At 39.7% G+C, this 24,612-nt stretch overlaps 1 protein-coding gene across 1 annotated transcript in view; it reads left to right on the top strand.

Moving 5' to 3' along the window:
- The first annotated feature begins 912 nt into the window (after nt 1-912).
- LOC139291273 (protein diaphanous homolog 1-like) overlaps nt 913-24,612 on the top strand; it is an 89,215-nt gene continuing 65,515 nt past the window's right edge. Inside the window, exons 1-10 of the mRNA XM_070913247.1 lie at nt 913-1,610; nt 19,335-19,499; nt 20,152-20,253; nt 20,958-21,088; nt 21,523-21,600; nt 21,705-21,768; nt 22,539-22,678; nt 22,977-23,082; nt 23,284-23,394; nt 23,627-23,744. Of these exons, the coding sequence (XP_070769348.1) occupies nt 1,512-1,610; nt 19,335-19,499; nt 20,152-20,253; nt 20,958-21,088; nt 21,523-21,600; nt 21,705-21,768; nt 22,539-22,678; nt 22,977-23,082; nt 23,284-23,394; nt 23,627-23,744 (1,114 nt within the window). The 5' untranslated portion in view covers nt 913-1,511. The remainder of the gene's footprint in view (nt 1,611-19,334; nt 19,500-20,151; nt 20,254-20,957; nt 21,089-21,522; nt 21,601-21,704; nt 21,769-22,538; nt 22,679-22,976; nt 23,083-23,283; nt 23,395-23,626; nt 23,745-24,612) is intronic.

Genomic DNA, 24,612 nt, shown 5'->3' with positions numbered 1-24,612 from the left:
TTAATCATTGTAACACTTACACAGTGAAGATCTGACTTAACTCCACCAGCCAAATTCCTCTCAAGATATGTGAGGTAAGATGAATAACCTGTGTAATATCTAGGCGTGTCCTACCTTAGAAGTCTGAGTACAGGTCCTCTAGTCAATCTTACATCATAAAGGTTATATTGCCAGCAGAGAAACAGTGGCAAAGGCCGTAGGAGAGATTCTCTCATATAGAGCTTTAATGCTATGAAATGTATGTAAATAATAGCTTGGCTTAGCTTGACTATTTCCAGTATGAACGTCTGGTTAAACTTCAGTGTGAGATGCCAGATGTTACCCATGAACTCAAATATCTGTGATAAGAAGCTGTTAACTTGATAACTAATACAGTAGTAGTAGTTGTCATACTTACCAAACTGTAGGCTACTAATATTAGGATTAACTGGCCTGTGCTGCCTGCTGGTGGTGTGTTATTCTACTGCACTGCTCATCTGACCGTCTGGTTTTTAGAATCTTTCTTTCTTCCCTTTTTTTGGATTCTAGATTCTGACGCAAGGCATTGTTACATCATAGCCTGTGCAGTTCTAAACGCAAGTCATGACCAGTGATGCCTTAGAAACACTACAATGGGAATTTGGACAATTTCTACACAATTAATCAGCAGTTAGACTAGTCCTCATTTTCCCTGTTCCCTGTAACTCTCTGATGGAGCTGTGATGATCCCTGGACCCGCAGCTCTGTGCGGTCATGCCAGGACTGTCAGTTAAATCCTCTCAGGTGTAGCTGCAGAGCGCAGGCTCCTCCCCCACCAGCTCTGACCGGACTGTCAGAAGAGCAGGAAGACTCCTCTAGTGCTAAAAACGTAGTCGCTCCCTCGCTGTTATTCAGGGGTTAAAAAGTTAACTAAACTTGTAGCAGTCATGGAAACTAATTTGGGAGACAAAGCCGGGCCAAGTCATCCGTAACACGAACTCGTCGCCCGTGTTGTAGTCGCCGAAACAACTCGTGGAAGTGGATAGAAGAAGTTTTCTTTACTTACTGTAACCAGACAAGCTAGCCTAGCTAAAGCTAACGTTAGCACAGTCAGTACCTCATACTTTCGGGACTTAAAATTCACATTGTTAAATCTTCTCTTTGTGTTATACGTGGATACTGGTAGATTAAAGTAGTTACTCGTTGGTGTTTTATAAACGCAACAGGCTTTTTTTTCGTACTTTCCATCCCGAGGACTTGGTGTTGTGCTTTGAATTTCCCTCCTTCAGGGATACAGACAGGCGGCTTAGCGAGGGGTTCGTTTGGTGTAGTTGGCTTTCTACCAAATCATTAGCAACACTGTGCTAATTGTGGCTAGTTAGCCAGGGCACTAGGCTAGGCCCAAGGGAATTAACATTTGTCTTTTTCGCAACTTTTAAGAAACATCGTCGGAGGAAGCATTTGCTTTGTTTCCTACGTTTGAGTGTGGGGAGATTACCTCCGCACGGGTTTATCTTGACACCTAATTCAAGGAAACGGATTAATTTATAAATATGGATCCGCACTCGGGGAACTCTGCCTCGGCTGCTGGTCCCAAGAAGGACAAGAAATCAAAGAAGAACTATGAGGATGGAGATGGGAAAAAGAAATTTGTGAGTATCCCACAGGTTTTTTTTTAAGATCCTGTTTTGGGGACATGGGCTACCGATGGTTAAATTTTCTTCTCATGTTTCAAGTGAAGCTACAAAGCAACAAACTGCCACCATACCTGTAATTACTTTCACCCCCTAAAGCTGTACACCAGCTGTCAGTAGAGCTTGAAATGTTGCCCTGTAGGATTCACGATTCAGGTCAAAGTAAGTGTCAGCATATGAGGAGGAAGCCGACCCTCCAACTTTGAAGACATGCACTGTGCAACAAACCTGAAGTTATGTAGTCATGAGAAACTGCAACACCTTAACTACCGACTCAGAGGTTTTATTATTTTTTAACAACATTTAACAACTATAGAGACCAGCTAAGTTATGATTAAATTTTTTTCATACACAACTGTATGCATTTTAAACACTAAAACGAAAACATGTTCATAGAATTATGTCAAATGAATGGCCGAACTGGCTATGGTAAGGTGTGGCATTGAATTTTCTCAAGGTGACATAATTACGATGACATCATGTGGTGTCTACCTGGCTCTGTCAGCCTGTGTCATTCAGTGTGGTGTCTTGATGGGAGCAGTGCAGTAAGAGTCATCAGCAGTGATGCTTGTACTCAGCCAGTAAAAACTGTTGCGTAACATAACCCCTTAGCTATGTCTAGCAACAGGTGAAAACTGATATTGCACACACTGACTAACGGTAACCATAGAGGATGCACAGAAGACACATCTGGTCACCAAGTATACAATTCCTCCACACACACTCGCATGCACACTTAATGTCAGAGAGTTTGAGTTTGACAGGAATGAACACAAACAGTTTCTTACAACACCCAGTCACATACAGATACAGTTTTTGATGACAAGAAGTGACACATTTGTACAGTCAGTCTACATACATACCATACATACAGACACACTCAGTGGAGTAGTGAAATGTATGTATGCTTTGAAAGCCTTTGAAAACTGAGACAGGTTTAGGTAGGACTATAAGTAAACATGAGTCAAAGACAGAAACCTATTGTGCAATGTCCGGAGATAACACTGCATACACGAGTCTGTGTTTGAGTGTGAGTGCATGTCTGTGTGTGCAGCTAGACTGCACACCTCAGAATGAGGTATGACCTTGATTCAGTACACCACTAACTCTGAAATTTGAACCCGTTCTGGCAAAACATTTATAACACCACAGTCAGAGTACAGACAGAGGTAAGGGTGTTGAATTAAGTGTGGTGTATATGATCTACAGTGTGACATTGTCTTTAAATATATTATCTGTGGCATTAATTTATCTATGACTTCATTGCTCTCTGCTTTTGCCTCTTCTCAGACATACCAGTGACAATAACTTAATGTGATATGTAATGACGTGTGTGGTTTCCAGTCAGCTTGGTATTTGGTATTCCAACCAAAACCATCCTAGTGTGAATGTCTCTCCATTGCACCGCCTGGGACTGAATGAAGCAGTGTGGGTGCCTTATCCAGTTTTAGTCATCATATCTTTTTCCAGACTGTCACAGTTTTTGGATAAATCTAATACATGATTGATGGTTCTCTTAATAGAGTATGTTGTTGGAGTAATGCCACAAGTAGATTGGCATTCAGACAAATACTATGGCTGTTTGCAACATGCAGAATTTATGACAGATGGCCATTTTGTACATTATTTTTTTCACCAAAATATATTCTACCCTATCAGCATTCAGTGCACCAAATGTTGCCTAACCTCAACATCCCAGCCAGCCAACCCAGTCATTTTTACTACAGCCCTGCCCCACAAAAAGTATTGTATTAGTGTAATGCTCCCCTGACTGTCTTTTTGGCATATGTAACCTGTAGTTATGTTTCACAGGGATGCTTAACATGATTTGCTGTGCTTACAGGTACCTCTGTAGCTGATAATGATCCATGTATTTTGTTTTAAGCCAAAAGCAGGTCATTTTAGCTGTGCTCCCTGAAGCACTATCTGTGTTCTTCAGGCCCTGAGAGACAGAAAGGGTCAGCGGCCATGAATGTTGTTGACATAAACAGGCTGGCTCAGCCCAGCAGGCAGGCGTTGTGTGGATTAGCCAGAGATCACTGCCTTGGACAGTTGTTTGGGATACAAGGTGAATTGTAGATCACAGATTCTGGCTCTGGGACATGTTGTTGAGTTTGGCAGGTTATCTGTTTTTTTAGGTAGAAGGTATACTGAATTCTCTCAAACTGAAGTTGACTTTTGTTCAGGTACTGATAAGGAATATTGGTTATCAAGGAAACCAATAACAAATATTTTGATTGTGTTGTGTAACTTGAGCATGTTTTTCTGGGACATCCTTCCATTTCTCTCAGAGCTTAATTTGTTGTTTACTAGTTACAGGCATTTCATATCGTCTTTTCAGTCAATTTGATACCATGGGGTGGATTTTTATCAAGAATTATAGAACTTTACTTTCAGAGATTTGAAGCTCTGTTGAAATTACACTCTAATTGGACAGAAAATTGCCAATTCTGATAATTGGATAAAGTTACAGAATGTAACTTGTTATGTAATTTCCTTGTTATGTGTGTTCCACAAACATACAGATGCTCATCACACTTTTTCTTGGAACCAAACTGTTGTAGTTGATGCCAAATAGAGAACCCTCAAGCAAGTGTCTAAGCAGCTCATATTTTTCTCTTGCTGAATATTCATAGAGTTGGACTTCCTCATGCATGCAACCTCAACCTACCAGTTAGATTACTTCTGTCATGTTAATAAATGATAATGGAATGGATTTCATTTGACTTTTTCATAACATTAATGATTATGATATTATGAATGTGGACTTACGATGAGAAATATATGAAAATAAAACATTTAGATGCATAAAGACAAGCTACAAGCCAATTACAAAAATCAGATTGTAGAATCAAAATCAAATTGCGAAGTACACAGAGATTTCCAGTTTTAGTGTCTTGATACAGAACATATCACAATATATTTCTGTATTTGTGTGGCTAAGGAATACCTGTTGGTGTTCATCATCTAAGGTGATTAATAGCAAAGACAAGTGCACCTTCCTTCAAGCATAAAATATTGTGCCTGCATATGCAGTTGTGCAGCAGTGCACCTACTTCCTGGGGGAACCACCTCAGCAAATGCTTAATTTAAGATAACGGCGTGAATGAAACCAGTCAGGTCACGACTTTTAGTCACAGAGCCTGACTCAAGTAGTCTGAGTCAAGTAGAGTAGTTAAAAATTTGCTTTGGTGCACAGTGGGTCTCTTTTGCCCTTTTTCTTTTTATGTATGTCTGCTCTATTCCCCAACACACACACCTAGGCACACACAGACACACAGTTTCCTGTTCTCTACATCTCAGGGGAAGAAGAGCATACTGTGAGCTGAAGAATAGGATGACTGAGTGCCAGCGTGAAACTGGAGTGGTTAATGGACTGCTAGTGGCAGGGGCCTCTTGGCTCAGACTGAACGGGAGTATTTTAGAGAGCAAGGCTGAGCAAGGGAAAGCAGGGAGCCATCAATGACCAGGGACTGGGGGAGGCAGAGACAGGGGTAGACAAATGGAGAGGGAGAGGAGAGAAGAGTGTTTGACAGAAAGCAAAATAAAGAGTGGGACAGAAGCCAGAAAGGAGAAATGCAGATAAGGAGATTAAGGAAGGCAGAAAATATGCATGAGTGGGGGTGCAATCAATGACAATAACAACTAACAGGTGGTGTGATGGGTATGGAAAGCTTAAATTACTGAGCTGATTCAGTTAAAGGGTAAATAGGTGGTGTATCACAACTGCAAATCGTTTCTGCATATATCTCTATGGCTGAAACTTTCAAGTATGTTGCACCTGTGGTCACACCCCAAGTCAGTGATTTAATCACAGGTGTTTCGTTGTCAAAGATAAAACTCCTGGTGTGACATAACTGATGACGTGGACAGAAGTGCAGGCATGAGTGAAAGTCTTCCTGCACAGGAAGCAATTCTGTCAATGTGGATTAACCCTATAGATTGTTAACTTACTGATTAACATGCAGAGACTTTCTTCTTTGATGCTTTGGAATTGATTTCTGGCAGCAATTTCTAATAACTAGCTTATAGCAGTTGTCATTCACTCTCAAATATGACCAATATTCTGTCCAGACACCAGTAATTAAATGAAATATAGACATTTTTCTGGAATAATCTACCATGGATGAGTATAATGATTAACATGCACGTGGTCTTTGTTGGCTCTGGCCTTACTGTACTTCACAGATCAAAAAGACACAGCTGTTGGCTCAGCTGAGGACTGTGTTTGGTTTGCTGAAGCCTGTTCTGACTGGATGTGAGAGCTGAGTTGTGTAATCTAAGTGCTGGTGACCAATTTGTTGGGGCAGGCAGACAGAGGAATGCAGAGTCACTACACCACTGAAATAGCATACTTGGAAAGGAATCTCACCTTCACCTGGGTGGTTGCTGTCAGTGGGTAGTTAGTGGATCCATGTAATGGTGGTGGTACTAGCACGTCTCCATACTTCCCGTCACTAGTATCAAGACAAAATACACACTTGAATTGACTTACTGAGACTGCTGAAGAGTCACATTAGCCTTGCTGAATGTTGGAATACATATTTTTATGGTATGTCCTACATCGACAAGGTATGACATTGAACTGTGGCAGGAACGGTGAATGATTGCTGGATAGAGGGTAAGGGAGTTAGGTCAGTCAGTGAACAGCGAACTTCTACTCTGAGGAAAAACTATCAGTGTCCCAACTCTCCCCTATCCTTGTCAGATAGTGCTGCTGACTATTTGTGTGCTACATATGTGTTGTTGTACATAACATCATTTTTTGTGGCCTGTGTTTGCTTAGAGGTGTGCCAAATGCTGCCATGCATGTGTATAGTGTGATATGGAGAGGCTGTAGAGAAGACAGACTATTCTGTTTCTCTGCATGTCATTCTTTGTCATGCTTATGTCCCCTTACTCAGAGAAGAACTTTGAACAAATGCCTGTTTGCAAAATGTTGCCTGGAGCTATTCAATGTTTACCACAGTCAGTTTCACCTTCCACTTGTTTGTTGAAGGCCTTCTCTAGGTGTAAAGTCTGTTAAATTCAGATAAATATACAGGCTAGTCCTGTTTCACTTGTTTTGTTCACTCTCATGTCTTTTCCTTAAAATAAACTGTCACTGTCTGTGCATGTCTGGCACTTTATGACAGAGTTAGAAAAATATGGCTCTCCTTTTCAGCAGGGTTTGTCTGTTCTTAAATGGAAAGATATGAAAATAAGAAGCAACATGAATTTTGTGTTCAAACTATTCTGACCTCCTGGGTGTTCACTTGTTCACACACTCATTTTTCAACTGTTAAATCTTACTTCTCCTTACATTTTCTAGTTTTGTATGAGTACTTGCATGCGTGCATGCACACACATACACAAATGTTTCCACCCTGTTATATTATTTCTCAAATTCTGAGGGCTGCGACAGGAAGTTGTGCAAAAATAGCGAACAGGATGCTTCCTTATTCATCTCCAGTATTGCTTACCCTTATCTCTCTCCCTCCCTCCTTTCCATCCATTGTGCAAGGAGGTACCAGTGGTCTAGTATATATGTTTACACACATACACACAGCCTGCTCTCAAATATTTGGAGGCCTGGATACTTTAATGGCCTGGATAATGTTAAAATGGAGCCTACTGACAGGTTTGAAACATTCCAGACTGGAAACATTTTTCAATACTTCAATCAAGCAGCACAAATTAAATTCCATTCACCTCTATTGTAATGGGGTAGTGGCATGAATCTCCTCAAGTTTTAAGGCTGACTGAGCTGGCTAAGATGTGTTGCTTCTTCAGCTGCCAGTATGCTTTTTAAGAAGTGCTTGTCGGAGGGTTGAATAGCTTTGGAAACCCCTCCCATACCTTACTGACGAAGGATTAGGGGAGGCTATAACCTTGTTACCTTATGAGACTGCCCACTGTATTAAAAATAGCTTCTAGACAGACAGAGGTGAGCAGACAGCTATTTAGATGGGAAGCCGTCTGAATTCTGATTCAAGAATTTTATGCATCGATGAGAAATTTGCAATGCAGTTGCAGATTTATTCCAGCCCCTATTCGTCCCTCATCTCCCGTTTCAGTTACTTTTATAATATATTTATTATATCACAAAATACCTGTTTAAAAAATATTTCTTGTACAATTATGCTAAGATGTGTTCAGAAGTAAATGTACAGATCTCAGCTTTTTTCAGACCAGCTTTTTCCACAATAGCACATGGTATCGTGTCCTTTCCCGAGAGATAAGTCATTGATCTTGCTGTTTCTAAGAGAGTGTCCGAGAGTACAAGATACTTGTTAGGCATAACTAGTTAGTACTCTGAAAGTGGTTGAGACAACAAATGCATGATGATGTAATAAATGATGATGATGATTTTTTTAGGACATGCAGCTACTTTGATCATTGTCTCACCTCTACCACAATGTGTATGGTGGTCTTTTCGTCAGTCAGTCAGTAACAGAGGGCAGTGTTGTGAAGGCAGTTTCCCAGTATATATGCACCAGTGCTCTCTCTGTCTTTGTAACAACAGGAGGTCGCTTGTAAGCAGAGACAGGATAGACAGACCTGTAGACTGATCCTCACAGATATGAATGCTCTTGACTGTGTGTGTTACCTATGTTGTGTATGGGGGGCTTAGTTAGGATTACAGTGTCAGTCCTCCTCTGTGACTCTCCCCTGTCTCCCCCTGACAGATTACAGCTAATCTCAGACTGCTCTGTATATCTCAACACCACGACTGGGCCTATGTGTCGCTCTCACAATTTAAGAGAAAGTGTGTGGAGGACAGCAGTCTATGCCTGTTACTAGGAATGAAAGAAGGAAATTTGCTGCTGGACACACATGCATATCTTGCTGTGTCTTGGCGAGGAGTGTAGGAAACTAAGCTTTACCTTAAATCTGTCATTACTTCACATTATAATCACTGTGTGAGCTGAGGTATAGCAGAGGCTTTAGTATCCATAGTCCAGTAACGTGTAGATGGGACTATGTCAGACCACAGGCAATAGCAATAATGTCAAATACGGATAAATGCAAAATAAAGCTTAGCAATATTTGAGGTTCTCTTTTCAACAGAACTCTGTGGCTTTGTCTGTCATTGACCTACTTTAAAAATGTTGTGCACATAGCTCCATAACACTTTATGAACAGTATACTGCCAAAATTGGCTTGGGGAATTGCTTTGGTGTATTATAGGCAGTAATGATTGGAGATATTGACTTGGTGAAACACAGGATTGACAGGATACAAGATTTTTCATGGCTCAACATTAGCTGAAGATTGCACCTAACAGATTTGGGTTAGGGGGCTGCGACACCACTGGCACAAGAAAATGTGTCACTTGTTTTGATTATGTGTGTTGAAGTTTTGCCCAAACAACTGTTAACTCAGTGTTGGGAAATCTCCAAATAATATTCAAAATAAGAGTAGAAAACTAAACTAACTGAAGCTAATTTGTTAGTATCTTAGCTGGAAATACACCAAAATGCTAAAGGACTCATGACTCAGTATAACATTTGGGTATTTGTATCCATTTTGAGTCTCCAAGTGTCCTGTTTGGATATTTGCCTAGACATTCACAAAATTCACTGTACAGATGAAGCAACAGATTTGTGTTAGAAAGAGAACCTCAGAAATTGAATGAATGTTGTGGAAAGTTGTTTTGATATTACCTCCTTTTTCCCTTTTTTTTATTATTATTTTTTTTTTACCCACGTTGTATTTGTTCAGTTCTCACCCACAGTTGTAATTTGGATACTGGTTTGTATTTGAGAATGTACAGTATACATATACTTGACATATCTTAATCAGCTATGCTCACAAGCCTGGGATTCATGGCATTCAACTTCTGCCTGAGTTCACATTGTGGCAATACACACAGAAATGGACAGGGAACCTTTAAAGAGAGAATCCTCTGGTCCTCTTTGTCTTTATCTTTGTTTCTTTTTAGGCATTTCACATTACTTACAGTGTAAGCCTGTATAAGGTCATACATATATAATATGCTAGTTATTGTTGGGTCTCAAAGCCATTGTAGGAACAAACCCTGCCTCTGTCTCTGTTCATTTAGAAGGCTGCAGTCATCAGTAGGAGCAGTCATTGATGCATGCATATCCGCCAAGTCTCTGTGTGCTGATACAGTGGACTGAGTATGTGAGGGTATGAGGGAGGTAGTGAGAATGTGTGTGTGGGTGACACTTATCCAGTTCTTGTGGTAATGTGGAGGTGAAGGTTTGAGATTTGTGTACAGTGGGTGAACTTGTGTTTGTATGTAAGGGATGTTGCGAAGTGTGCTGAAGGATGCTCAACTCCGCTTTTGAGCAGACAATGTGTGTAGGTATGACAGTTGAAATGTGCTGTATGGCAGCCTCATCACTTCTAAGACTTTAGGCTTCAGGATACAACCGTTATTTAAATGACTCTGAAGGCCTAATGCCCCACCACCAGAGGGTTTTTTTCTGTATCCAAATGACTGTTGGAAGTGTAAAGTAAGCTGAGGGATCCATAAAGTGTGCAGTCATGAAACAAAACCGCTTGCAAAGGTAAAGTTTGTTTGGAGGCGTTGCAGCATCAGGCTAGGTGACAGCATTGACAGTGAACCAGTGGAAAACTTTTATCAGTGCTCAAGCAGAAATTACAGTAGCAAGAAATATAAAAATGGCTGTGGCATATTGCACTAAATTAAAAGGGAACTGCGGCCAGTCTAACAATGATAGCTTCATCATTTTGTTTTGCTTGCAAAGTGATTTTTACCGTCATGATTGTCTTTGAATCTGAAAATAGCCAACAAAATATGATTAGTGATTATCAAAAAATGTGAAGTTGTTCAATAAATGATTTGCAATTGGCATTGTTGACTACTGGCGTCTTTGGTGTTGGTGATGATGGGGGGGGGGGGGCTCTAACATGAACTGCGCTGTTGATATTGGAGGGAGATGGAGATATAGTTGGTAGTTTGGGGTTGAACGGTTTATTTTAGTGCTTCTGTTGTTTTTTCTTGACCCATATAAACATAGACACCGCCTACTCCCCCAATCTCTTTCTCTGTCTGTCTCTGGCCTTCTGAGGGCATAATTGAATTGTGTGCTGTTGGTGATTCAGATCTACTTCCTTTAAATACCTCTGTGAGTGCTTCTGTGAAACCCATTCGCGAAAATCCTGCTCCTCTCCAAATTATAGCCTTAGACTTGTTGTTTCATCTCCCTCCCCTCTTTGTTTCCTGTTGGAGTGTGACGTTTCATCTTTGTTGTTGTTGTATTTGTTTATGCCACCTGTGTGTGTCTGGCAGTCTCCTTGGTTTGGCTCTCCCACAAGCACCGATTTTAGGGGTGACATATTACTTATTGGTAATTCCCAAAGAGTGACAAAGTGGGTAAAAGTTTGTTTGATTGACACAATATTTCGTGACTAGCAGGTGGATCACTTCCAAGGCTTGAGAGGGCATAAAAACCCATTATTACAATAGACGGGCAAGATTTTTCATTTAGTCAAAAAAGTTTCAGGCTGTGCTGCGGTTATGTGCGCATAGCATTAGTGAAATGCAATTTGTTATGCAGCCTTAATTACTAATTGTATTAACAATCAATTAATTAAACAGGACCATTTAACTATTCGAAGACCCCTGAAGTCCTTTATAGGTCACAATGGAAATGCGCACAATCGCGTCATGCAACACCATACCATGGATACAGCATGCTATATAGCACCAGTGGGAAAAGGGTATGGTGTACTTAGACTGTTGGCAAAGTATCCAAGAATTGTGGAACCATGGGAGGTGATGTTTTCAGCTCAGTCAGCTGTTTTCTAAAGAGAAAATTGCTATTTTATTGTGGACACAGCAGCCAATTGGGACTTTATTAATTGAATGTTATTCATTTGACATTTAATTGAAATTTGAACATCAAATTCTGTCCAGTCCGTTTTAGAAGACAGACAGGGAGGATTACAAAAAGAGAGACAGGACAACAGTGGCCTTCCTTGTTTTAAGTGGAGGTGGGTGGAGGGTGGGTGGGTTTTGTGTCTCCATTAACAATAGTAGACCAAGGACGAGGAGCAGTCATGCAGCAAACATGCCCCACTTGGGCTGACATACAATCATAATGTCTCTCATACATTCAGTCAGTGTACTCAAATGCACCTTGAGTCAGCAGGTCAGTGAGGCGTGTAGGAGCATTTAAAAAGTGCAGCACAGGGAAGATCGGATGTGAAAGACTTGGAAGACGTCCAATTCAGCGTGGGGCAGTGGAGAGGACACGCTGACCTCTGAGGTTTACACCTCACAGCCTTGGTAAAAATATTGAGTTTGCTGTTTTGGGGACTCTTAATTTATGCCTCTCTTTCTTTTTCCCTCTCTTGCTCTTTTTGTCAGCGTTTGTGTTTCTCCTGGTCACAGGTTGCTTGGAAGTTGTAACTAACCTGGCATGTGTCAACAGGCAGGGTTCCTCTGATACAGTTACTACAACATTATTATGCCCTTTTTTTTAGTATAGTGTTCAAATGAGCATTTGTGATGGATCAAAAATGGTCATCTTGTTTTTTTCAGGATGTCTTGCTTTTCAAGGATTTTCAGCTTGAGGCAAAGTAAGCTCTTAAAAGTGGGAGGAAAGGTTTTTTTCCTGTTAACCAGCTTTGTGTGTGTGAGCAATACGTCAGAGTTGTTGGTAATTTCCTGCTTAGGCCGCATGCATACGAAACTTTTCAGCTGTGTCAGGGCGTGCCTGCCTTGCTTCCCCCTGTACGATATCATACAGTAAACTCAGTACGAAGCCATGGCAACATTATAAACAATATGAACTCAATGTTGTTAACAAGATGACACTCACATACAATGCACACACTGCACTGTATCTCCACCGCCATCTTTTTTTTTCAACTTAATGCTCAGTGGTCAGAGGTTTTCAGATATACAATGTATTTATTACACCCTTCTTTCTTCAAAGCATACAGAAGGAATAATATGCCTTCTCCCACACTTCCATTACCCTCCATCTCCACCCTGTTTTCCCCTCACTGCCACACTCCATACGCTCAGCACCTCCCCTGTCCTCACCACACATTCACGTCACCATCGTACCCCTCTCCCTCACCTATGCTCCTCTCCCCCACCCAACTCTTGTCTCCCAGACCTATTCACACAGCATTAATATTCAGAAATGTTGCGACCCCAATACCACGTTACCCACGACAAATAACAGAACACAAACAGAAATGAGTGCAATAACCTCACATCCATCTTAACAGACAGGTCATTTGTTTTCTCTTTATTTCTATAAGTACTCCGTGAAGTCGTAAGACCAAAGGGATTTCTGTGATATTATTTCATGCTTTATACGTTTGATAGGCAGAGACAAAATGTTTTAAGTTTGATTAGAGCCTATGTATAAAAGTGTGTAAAGTATGTATAGATTGGCAATTATCTTGTTAATGCAGTTCTTTATCTATTGCATTTCTGTCATATTGCAATCAGCTTCTTCAGGTTTCTTTTTTAAAGATATTTTTTGTCATTTTACCTTGAAAACAAAGGTCTCCAGCCAGTCTCCCGCTGGAACTCATGATTTCCTTTTTAGTACTGGACAAGGGAAGTTTGTGTGAAGATACATCGTAAGACAGAATTAAGACCAAGTGAAAATGCAAGACTGAGACAGAATCAAAACCATCATAATGCTGTACTCTAATTGGCAGGGCTTGACACTCATTCTTGCCTGGTGATCACTGATAAGTGAGTCATGCTGACAAAACAAAAATATATGTAAATCCAGCTTAAGTTTGACTTTAAGACCCCCCAGTCCATTCATTTGAATGGACACAGTTGATTGCAAAGGCCTTCTCCCAGTTCTTGACTACTTCTAAGAGAGTGTACCATCCAGTGGCTATAATCCTAGTTTGATAAGAAAATGTGAAGCTCCCAACTCTACTAATACTCACACACTTTAATTGGTCTCAGTTCGATCTGTGCTGACATTTTTGTTTGTTCATGTCATTAGTGTATAGGCAGATATGATTAATAGAAAGCTGTCGCCTGCTGGATATATTTAGAACAAAAACAAACTTGCCTTGCATTATTAGATAACATGAAACATTATGTTATCTAAAAAAAAAAATATTTTTGCTGCTGTTGTGCAGCCCAACCATTAACCTAGTGTGCATCAATTTTGAATCATTGTCTGACACTTTCATGCTTCACTTATTTGCCTGTAAAAGTGGCCACTATGCTTTCTGCCAGGCATTTACTTAATTTTCATTCTTGCTATGATTTACATAATCTCCCTCACCACTCTCAGGGCCTCCTACTTAAACACTTGCAACTGTGCCATTTTTAAATTTTTGTTTACACCTGTCTCCAAACTCCTACACAATTTGTGGGTTCACTTTTTTCAACCCAGCCCTAATTAAAAAAACAATATTGCATTAATTATGATGATATGAATTTTGGGAAAAGTACTACTTTACTGCAGCTTTTTGTTGGGCTTTACCACAGTCAAATTGGGTAATTGTTTAGGCCTCCGATTGCCAATTTCCTGGGGGAGACCCTAGTATTATTGTGCAAGCCTATGGGCAATACGGTACAGTTGAACATGCCTGTCATGAAAAGTAATAACTTAACATTGAATTAAAAACAAAACAAAACAAAAATGTTCCCAGTCCCTTGTGGTGGTGAATGAAACCCCTTTTCTGGATACTGTAACAGATCCATTTGGCCTAACTAGCCACTGTTACAAGCCTGCTGTTGTGCCAACCCTCCTGTGGGCACTATGTAGAGGTTGCTTACCTTAGTGAGGTGTTGGTGGCTTGATGTTCACCCAAACTGTAAGGAGCGTGTCACATGCACCACTTCATCTAATCAGCTCATTGTGGCTGATTAGATGAATTGGCTCATTCAGCTGGCAGCCTGTGCTCGGGGAGCCCTCTGCATTATAATTGAGGAGTTTTGTGGGTTTTGTATTTGGTTAAAATTAGAGAAAAACCTTTTGAGCCCAAGTGGAGGGAGGTCTCATTTTTGATTAATCTGTGACTTACTTATTTTTTAATAAAAAATGTATCCAATCATTTGGTCTATAAAATGAATTGAATGAATTGTGAAAAATAGCTCATCACAATATCCCAGACACCAAGGAGATGTCTTTTGAATTATAGTCCAAAATCCAAAGGTATTCAGTTTACGATTACATTAAACAGTCAAAAGCAGCCAGTCGTCAACTTTGAGAAGCTGGAACTAGCGCATGGTTGGCAGTTTTGCTTGATAAATGATTTGTCCGTCATCAAAGTAGTTGTGATACATTTTTTTGTCGATCCACTATTTGATTAAACAACTATTCATTTTAGCAGATTAAATATGGCACAACATTGAAAAAACAGTGACCCAACGGTCCACTGTGACAAAAATGGTGGTGTGTATATTCTATGCCAAACATTAGTGATATGTACTTTTGTTCTACTTGTATGGCCTGTTTTCTCCTTATCATTCACTAGTATCTTGGTATGCTGCTGCAGGCTACTCAGTTCTTTTTGTCACTTTTAATAATATCAGTTTGTAGAAGCATAGCCTTTCCCACCACGGACTGAGTGGATATTTTAATGTGATATAATGTTATGTTCAGGATCAGTGCAGCTAACGCACACATTCATCACGATTTTCATGTTGGTATTATTCTTATGACTGTAGCACGGATAACTAAGGCAGGGGAATAACTCAGCATTGTTGTGAATGGACATTCAATTGATTAATATATGATCATATATATATACAAAACTGTCATTCAGTGTAATGATTCCAAACAGATTGTAATTCAAAGCTAAGTCAATGAAGCTTTTGTTTTGTCTGATGTAATGCTTGTGGAGTGGAGAACAGGTCATTGCACTGAACAACAATTAGATTATTTCATGCACAATTTTGCACTTATTGCCATATTATACTGTATATTATGATGTACTGATATTTTTATTAATGTTGTGGTATTCATTTAAGCTATATTGCCCAGGCGCATGAATAACCACTTACTACTTGGATCATAGCTGACATTGGCTCATGCATTTAATGGCGGCCGTGGTACTCACAGCAGTTCTGAAAGTGGTTCTCAAGCGGTTCATTGTTGCTTTTATGGTTCCCCTCAGACAGAGAAACAGTACTTATAGGCCCATTTGACCCCCTCAAAGACAATCCTGGCTGCATATATTCTCAACTGCACTTGTGAGCTGAAAAGCGGAACTTTACAGTTACAGTTTGTTCAATTCAAGAATGTTTTTTGTCTCTTCCTCCCCCATCTGTCTCTATCGCTTTCTCCCTGACATATTCATATTCAGCTTCCCGTGTGATTACCCAGAATCCACTGTGCCTACTGTCAGCTGTATGTTTCCGGTCTGTGGGCTGAATAGCACCACAACATTTATATGTCTGTTTTTCTGCCCCTGTGTGTGTCTGTGTGCATGGTTGAGGGTCTGTTACTTAATGGCAGCTGTGTAAGCGGAAACATCCTTCTCTTGACTGCTCTCCCCATAATCAGAGAGCTTTCTTTCTCTCTCTCTCTCTCTCTCTTTCTTTTGACCTCCTCTCTACCTCTTATTCTCCTGCTACAGAAAATGTCCAATTAACTTGTCCAGCTGTGGCAGTTTTAGTAAAGGGACAGCCCAACTTATTGTAGGTGTTCTGACGTCCCATGACAAGGGCACAGGAAGTTTTAGTAATTACACTACAATCTACAGTACATGTTTCAAAAACTTCAGACTTCATACCTTTTTCAACAAGTGTTTGGTCAGTGAGGCTATAGTTTTGCAAAGCCAACACTTTGCATTGTACATTTGGAGACAGCTGTAGTGGGTTTTGGCTTAAATCTGGGTTATAGCAATGAAAACAGCAAACCAAATTTGCAGTATGTACCCCTAATTCAATGCCATATGAAAGCAGCAGGCCTGGTCATTAATTGAAATGAAACGAAATGCAACATAATTGGAACTGTTGCTTTGTCAGCAGCGGATCTTACTGCAGCCTCTATTCATTTAATTTCTGAACTTCATTTGATCTGATTTATTTGGTTGTGAAGGCTGTCAGCGGCCTTCAGCACATACACACACATGCTCCTTTATTATTCTAATGTGAGTTCAGTTATACTAATAAAATACTTTTTATGTTCTTTAGAACTTTGTAGCGCATGTGTAAAAATTTGTTACGACAGTTGTAAGTGTCTCTGCTAACAGTGAGTTTTTTAGGGGGACATTATTGGGTGTAGCCTGTCACCTTGTAGGCAAGACATAAGAGACAAAGCAAACATATCACAATGTATTGCAACAGAATTTTATTTGTCCCACTGTTATTTTGCATTTTGGCTAGACCTATTTTGATTTAGATGTGGAGATCAAAGGGGGGAAAAAAAAGCCAAAAATAAGGGAATCTTTCATCAGAATAACAAATAACAGAATGGGAAATGTACTGTGGTCAGATATATTGCTGAGTAGATGCTGTCTTAACACTGTTAAAAAGCTGTTTTTTGCAATCTCGGCCCATAGCTTTTACCTGTAATATGAATTTAAAGGAAGAGCACAATTCTTTCAGAAAAGATCATTCTCGCGCTTGTCATTATGTCTAAAAAACAGGCCTCCAAAAAGTGCTCACTTTTCCCAGGTTTAGCTAATACATGAAGAAGCAGCAAGGAGCAACCTATTTTTACTTTTTTATGTTTTCACTTACATTATGAAAAGTAGTAATGTTTGTGTAAAGTATTAGTGTGTGCAAATATTGGTTTATGGGCATGCTTTTCCTGCTTTACCCTATACCTCAATTTCTAAAATTATTACATTTATTAATACTTTTGAAGTATAGAATGCTGAATACCCTGAGACATGTGAATTATCAAGTGTAGGCTAGATGTTGTCTCCAAGCTGGGCCAAACATAGAAAAGCTAGTGTACCTCTCCACCACGGCTTAAGTTAAGAGACACATCTGTCAATAGCACTGAATTTAGTCTGTTTGTGTTGTTTTTTAAATGAGGAGACTTAAAGAAGACCCTGTTCTGTGTGTGATCTTGTGACCCTTTGACCCTGAGACCCCTGCAGATTAGACCAACCCCCAAGGTTACATGTTATTTGATGTCAGAACAGGGGAAGGGGTTGGGTGTTATGTCCAGACTGATCCTTCTTATGTCTTGTAGGTTGTTGACACTTTGAGGTGCCTTGTGACTTTTGCTTTCCTCGGTCAAAATACATGGAAAACAGCTTGCCTTTACATTTGAATACTAGGCAAACAATCAACAAATTCTTGAGTATTTTTCACTTCAGGTTTTTCCCTCCTCCTTTGTGATACAAATGTTTGTTGTTATTCTAAATAGAGACATTTTGATGTTTGATATGCTCTGCATGGACCTTGTCAGGGCATGTGTTTGTCCAGTTTGAAAGTGGTACTGACAATGGGTTTCCTATTTACATATTTATGGGCATAGCCTGACACCTAGTGGCCAAGACATGCAAGTGTATTTCAGATATATTGGTGCCACTTTCCCCTCTTTATAAATGTATTGATGTCCCTCTGCCTTTTGGCTGTTTAGTGTTAACTGCTGATCTGTTACTCATAGGTTTTCACATGTAATTATTATCTTTCAGACGTCTTGATTACCTCAACTTAGATCCTAATTTAAATGTATTAGTTCTCAATGTGTATGAATGACTAGATTGAGTTATAACAGTGATTTATTTATAGGGTTTCCCTCTGTCCTGCTGAACTCTGTAGATAGTTTCCTGGATCCGTTTCCTGTCATAAATGATTTCTGTCTAATTGATTCTTTCTCTTTTTTCCTCCCTCCATCTGCCTCCCTTCTTGTCACCGCCTTTCCCTGCTGTCTGTTTTGATTTTTCTTATCCTTCTGTGCCATTTTTCTCCCTTTCATCCATTCATCCTTTACAGAAACTCAAACGGCTGATTCCTGATGAGGTAGGTTTATGACTGCTTGACTCCTCCATCTGTCATTGTGGTCTTTGAAACACCAACTCACCATTATCCATTTAATGCCATGTCACCGTCTGTCACACAAACCTAATCCACCATAACACAAATGTTGTCAAATATCTGTGTTTTGTCCTGTGCTGTTCTCACGTTGGATGTGCATGCTTTAAAGATGCACGTTAACGACATGAAGCTTGGCACTTATGCTAATGATGCCTTCTGAAACAGAAGGAGTCGTAAATATTGACAGGTGGTTATTAATGAGGCATTATGGAGGGTCACTATGTTGATATGTACCAAGCTTACGTGCTCTTAAGTGTTTTTCATTTGGCAATAAATTATATAAACACTCAGTGCAAGTATTGGCACTTCACCATACAAAATCATTAAAACCAGAGGGAAGGAAATCTTCCATTGTTTGTTAAAATTGAGTGTTATGTTCTGCGCCTGGCAGTGTTAACGGCATGTTGACTTTGTGTGTCAGTGTTTGTTGGCAAAAACCTTTGACAGCTCTAATCCCTAATCGTCTCACATTGTTGAAAGGTTTCTACTATTATAGAAAATGTAATACCCCAAAACGAAGGGAGAAATAGCCCTCAGATATTTTATTATTGTTCAGTTGTTTAACATTGGTGTAAAGAGAGTAGGCCCGTCTTCCAACTGTGAGTTGATTAGGGATTGCCACCTTGTTTTGTAGCCTTTCAGTAATGGTTACACTTTGCAGTTTTTCCTCTCTGACCTCTTTCCTCTAACCTGTGTCACATTGTCTGCTAATCCAGTTGGAGCGTTTCACCAGCATGAGGATGAAAAAGGACAAGGAGAAGCCCGGCCATGCGCCAGGTCAGCGACACTCTTCAGCTGCCAGCTATGAGATCAGTGCTCAGAGTGCTTTGCTGCATGATCACTCTGATGAGTACGTCCTGGAACTCTTCGAACAGATGCTGGTGAGAAAGACCGTAAATGTGTGTGTGTGAAAGATTCAGCTTTTGGAGAATCACCTATTAATTATTTTCCTTGAACAGCCATGGAAACTTGTACTCTGTATATAACACTCACAAATAATTAACCACTCTCTAATTAAAGACCCTTCTTCTGGGCTTACCCAATACCTAATTTAAGAAAGAAGAAAATCTATAATTGTGAAAGTTCATTCATTCTCTATGTCAAATAGATGACACAGCTTTGACAAGAAGTATGAAACCTTGCAGCACAAAGGACAAATCTCTTGAGACGAGCAAACTGCAGTGTTTGAAATCTTAAATTGGAAGTGTTTCTAAATAATTAAGAATTTTGCTCAGTATCTCAGCACATCAAAACCACCTCTGCTCACACTTTTAAACTGAGCATCTGTAAGAATCACACTGGGGGCTTTATATTCCTTGCTTCCAGTTCAGGAGAGACTAGTTGAAGTACCTTAATGTAGTTCTTCACGTTTAGAAATACAATAAGATTTTCATTTTAGTGGTATTGTCTCTTTCTTGATTACTTGAGTCTACAGAGTTTTTATCATGCTATCTCCTTGTCTCAACATACTTTTTTATCCCTCCATCCTACTTCTTTCTCTTCCTTCCTCTCTTTCCTCCTGTCTTTTTCCAGGTGGATATGAACCTGAATGAGGAGAAGCAGCAGCCTCTAAGGGAAAAAGACATTATAATCAAACGAGAGATGGTCTCCCAGTACCTCCACACGTCTAAAGCTGTCAGTACCAAGATAAATATTGCTTATACAGTATGCTGAAGGGAATTTGCAGAGAGTTTCATGCAAGTTATTTATTTATTATTAGTCGTTTCAGTTCTGGCTAAAAAAGTTTCAGTTCTGGCTAAAATCAGTACGGTAGTTACAAAATATTTGGTCCTTTCATGCCATATCATCCTTTGCTAAACACAAAGTGCTACATATGGCCCTGTTTTGTCATATTCACTTTTAAAACAATGAAATGAAGCCAGACAAAGGCCTTTCCGTGACCATCTGTGTTCAGGGATTGCCTTTGCTTATTGACATTATACATATGTATTCACTGGTGAAATGTAGAATCAATGAAATATCACAACCATCATTCGTAGGACCAACTACCCTTCTAGTAGGTGAATAATGTGTCAAAAGCAGCAGGTGTAATATAATCAAATATTGTGAAAGCAAGCTCAGAGGACCCACATAACCAAGCACAGATGGTTGCTAGCACAGTTCATTTAACTGTGAAATAAGCCTATTAAGAGAAAAACCTACACAGTACCCTTTTTAATTTTGCAAATCAAAATTTCAAATTAGGCTTGACTGTTGCCCTGCCGTTATGCTTTCTTGTGGAAATGATACCAATTAATACGTCTAGGAAGACAAGTATACATGCAGAACACAAAATGATGTTTGTGGGCCCACTGTGTCTGTTTGTGTTTGTCGATTAGGGCCAAGACCAGAAGGAGAGCTCCAAATCGGCCATGATGTACATCCAGGAGTTAAAGTCAGACTACAGAGACACACAGCTGCTGAGCTGTCTGGAATCTCTGCGAGTCTCACTCAATAACAACCCTGTCAGGTAACACACACGTACACTTACATAGAGATACATACAATGAAAATAAAACACTGAGCCAGATAAATGCAGGAATTGCTTCAAATGAACTGAGTCAATCTCCTGGTGTGGAATCCAGACCTCAATCCAATTCAGATTTTTTTTAAATGACTGATCTTTTACGATCACCATGTAACTTGGCAGAGTTTAAGCCAAATAAAATTCTTAAAAATTGACACAAACTCTCTCTCTACATGGCTCTGGGCTACAGACAAACCTGAAGGCATACGTCAGAAGGGGGAGACAAAAGTTCTGCACTCCAGCTTTAAACTGAAATGGGAAAATTACATTGGAAACGAAATATATTCCACGAGAATGGCAATGGGGAAAAAGCATCCAGTAAAATGTGAAAATGTCAAAAGCACAGTGTACTAATCATGTGGTCTTGTCACTTCCAGTTGGGTGCAGAACTTTGGAAATGAGGGGCTGGCCCTGCTGCTGAATCTGCTTAGAAAACTACAGGAGGACAAAGACGAGTACCCGTAAGACACATATACCACAGAAAAGTAACAACTGTACTCTCTAGCAATGTGTTCGTAATGACTTACTATGTCTGTGATCTCTCTCATCCACAAACTAGAATGATGGGAGTTAAATGTCAACACGAGATCATTCGCTGTCTAAAAGCCTTCATGAACAACAAGGTAAGACATTTTAATGCTTTTTTTATTTACATCAAAATACCTGATCCTTTCTTGATTTGATTGCACTTAGTTGTTGCATGTAGTTGTAAGTAATATCACAAGTAATAGAGGAATCTTGATCCCATTTTCTGTCCCTCTTGTAGTGTAGCAATTCTTCCTCTAGAGGGCATTGTGATTTCAGTGTGACCAACGTTGGTCAGTTCATTACAATGAACCCAGTCACTGATAACCTTAAAGAGTGCTTTGAGTTTGATGTGTCTAACCCCAGGTAATCAGTATAAATCTCCATCTATCACATTTAATAATTACACATCAGTAATTAAGTATCAGTGATGCTACAAAATTCCACACTATTCTTTATATCCTAAAGTAATACATAGTTGTAGCCAGTAAACAGAAACACATGAATACACTTGGGATGTATAATTATTGACAAACAATAAGTCTGTCATTGCCTTAGTGTAATCATTGTCCATTATAACAGCCTATAGTAATAATGTCCACTATATATGGTAATTGTGAAACCTGTGCTTCCTTGTAGGGTTTTTAAAAGTGGAAGCTGTTGTCAGATTGTTATATCACTTTTTATTGAAAGAAAATATATGCATGACATTTCCAAAGTTGTTGCAATCTTGAGTCTTCAATTTTCTTATGACGTAAACACTATCATTTGAACCATGAAGGCCCTGTCCTTGGCCCTGCTGCAGAAAAGAAACAGCCTTTACATCATTCTGTTTTCTGTCTTCCTCCTTCCTTTCTCTCCCCTTTAGTATGGTCTAAAATCCATGCTGGAGTCAGATGAGGGAATTCCTCTTCTGGTCAAAGCCATCAACCCTAGGGTGCCTCATATGATGGTGGATGCTGTCAAGCTGCTCTCTGCCATCTCAATTTTGGAACATCCTGAGAACCTGTAAGCATTAGTGAAATGTTGACACCATATAATTTCATAAGTTGAACACACAGAAATGATGACCCTGGACAACCAATTCTTCCCCACAGGTAAAGTCTTGAGCACAAATCCAATATGCAGTGTTCTATTTAGTTACAACCGCATATCATATTTATTTTCTCTTTCACCGGTATGTCAGGTTTCAATAAAACCTGAATGTCGAATAAAGCCACAGAATGTACTTTTTCATTCTGCATACTGTTTTTTTTCTACATGTAGTTAAATTAGATATGATGTGCTTAACTGTCTGTTTTTGCAGTCATGAGCGTGTTTTAGAGGCCATTACAGAGGAGGCAGAGAGACGGGACATTGAGAGGTTTCAGCCTCTCCTGTCTGGCATGAACAATCACAACATTGCTCTTAAGGTACACATGCACACACACACAAATACTAACAATTCTAATCCCCCATGTGTGTTTTGGTTTGACAAATGACACCAATCCAATTGCTTTTGATAGACAGCACCACTCGATGCAATCTGCAGTGTAAAAGACTTACTGACAAATATTGTGTTTTGTTAGTTTAATCTAAATTGTGAAGCTGACTTTACGATGTGTTTTTTACAGGGGGGCTGCATGCAGCTAATCAACGCCTTGATCAGCCGGGGAGAAGAATTGGACTTCAGGATCCATATTCGCTCTGAACTTCTAAGATTGGGACTCAGAGACCAGCTGACGGTACAGAAAACGCTCTCTTTTGATCATCTCTCAAAGTGACTCCCCAACAACTCACATTTAATCAGCCTTACTCTCCATGTGTCTCTCACTCTTGAGGCCTCTGTCTTGCTGACTGGAAGACACAAGCTTGTATGTTTCTCTCAACTGTCCAAACTCAGTGTTTGTCTCACTCTCGCCATTCTCCCTCTTGCCTTTTCATCCCTTTCCCTGCATCCCATCGCTCTCCCTGCAGGAGGTGCGGACGATAGAAAACGAAGAGCTGAGGGTGCAACTCACGGTGTTTGATGAGCAGGCTGAAGATGACTCTGAGGACCTCAAAGCACGTCTTGATGACATCCGCATTGAGATGGAATATCCTTCCACTGGGCTGAGATGTCCCTCTGTAGAAAAAATGTCAGGGTCTACTGACCTTGAAAATCGATACACCTGGTTACGACATAATTTGCATGCTCCTGGTTGCGCGTTTACATTACTTTGCTAGTTTGATGATTGAGAGGAATGAAAGAATATGTATGATTCAGACAGATGGTATATAGAATTATATGCATTTATCCTCTGCATTATAAAAACAAGTCCGCTGTTTTCACAAAATCAGGTTGCTCCCATCTTCCCCTGTACAATCAGCCTGACTACTTACTTTCTTCCAAGACAGATGCGAAATTAATATTTTCATACTTAATCAGCATAATCTTTCAGGCTGTAGGGACAATGTTAGGGACACAATTAGCATCTCACAGACAATAGTTGCTCATCTGTAGTGTTGTAAAGAACAGCAAAACATGGGTTGCCTTTGTCATTGCTTTAATGCAACTCTGAATGTTTTTATTAAACAGATTCAAATTAGGTACACAACAATACAAACTACTTAGTTAAGTGTTTATTTCTATTGTTGTATATATACTTGATGGCTCATGCTACTATGATAAATAATTATCTGACCTCTTTGTGAAAAAAGTGGGACAACTAGACCTGAGATTAGTTTCTTAATACCTTTATTCTATGAAAATATGGTCTATCTTGATAGAACCTGAATTTCTATAATAACTTTGTCCTGATTTGACAAAGATACATATTTAATGGGAAGGATGCAAAGGATGTTGTTTTGTCTTTGCCACACAATGCGTACTGTTTTCGGCTCTTTTAATGTGACATCCTGGATGGATAGGTTTGTGATAAAAAGAAAGTCACCCTTACTGTGACAGTGTACTTTTAAAAACG

This window comes from Enoplosus armatus, chromosome 10 (genome assembly GCF_043641665.1).
Source record: "Enoplosus armatus isolate fEnoArm2 chromosome 10, fEnoArm2.hap1, whole genome shotgun sequence".
In the NCBI taxonomy this organism is placed as follows: Eukaryota; Metazoa; Chordata; class Actinopteri; order Centrarchiformes; family Enoplosidae; genus Enoplosus; species Enoplosus armatus.
Note: the sequence above shows the minus strand (reverse complement) of the source record. Positions and strands in the feature narration are given on the sequence as shown.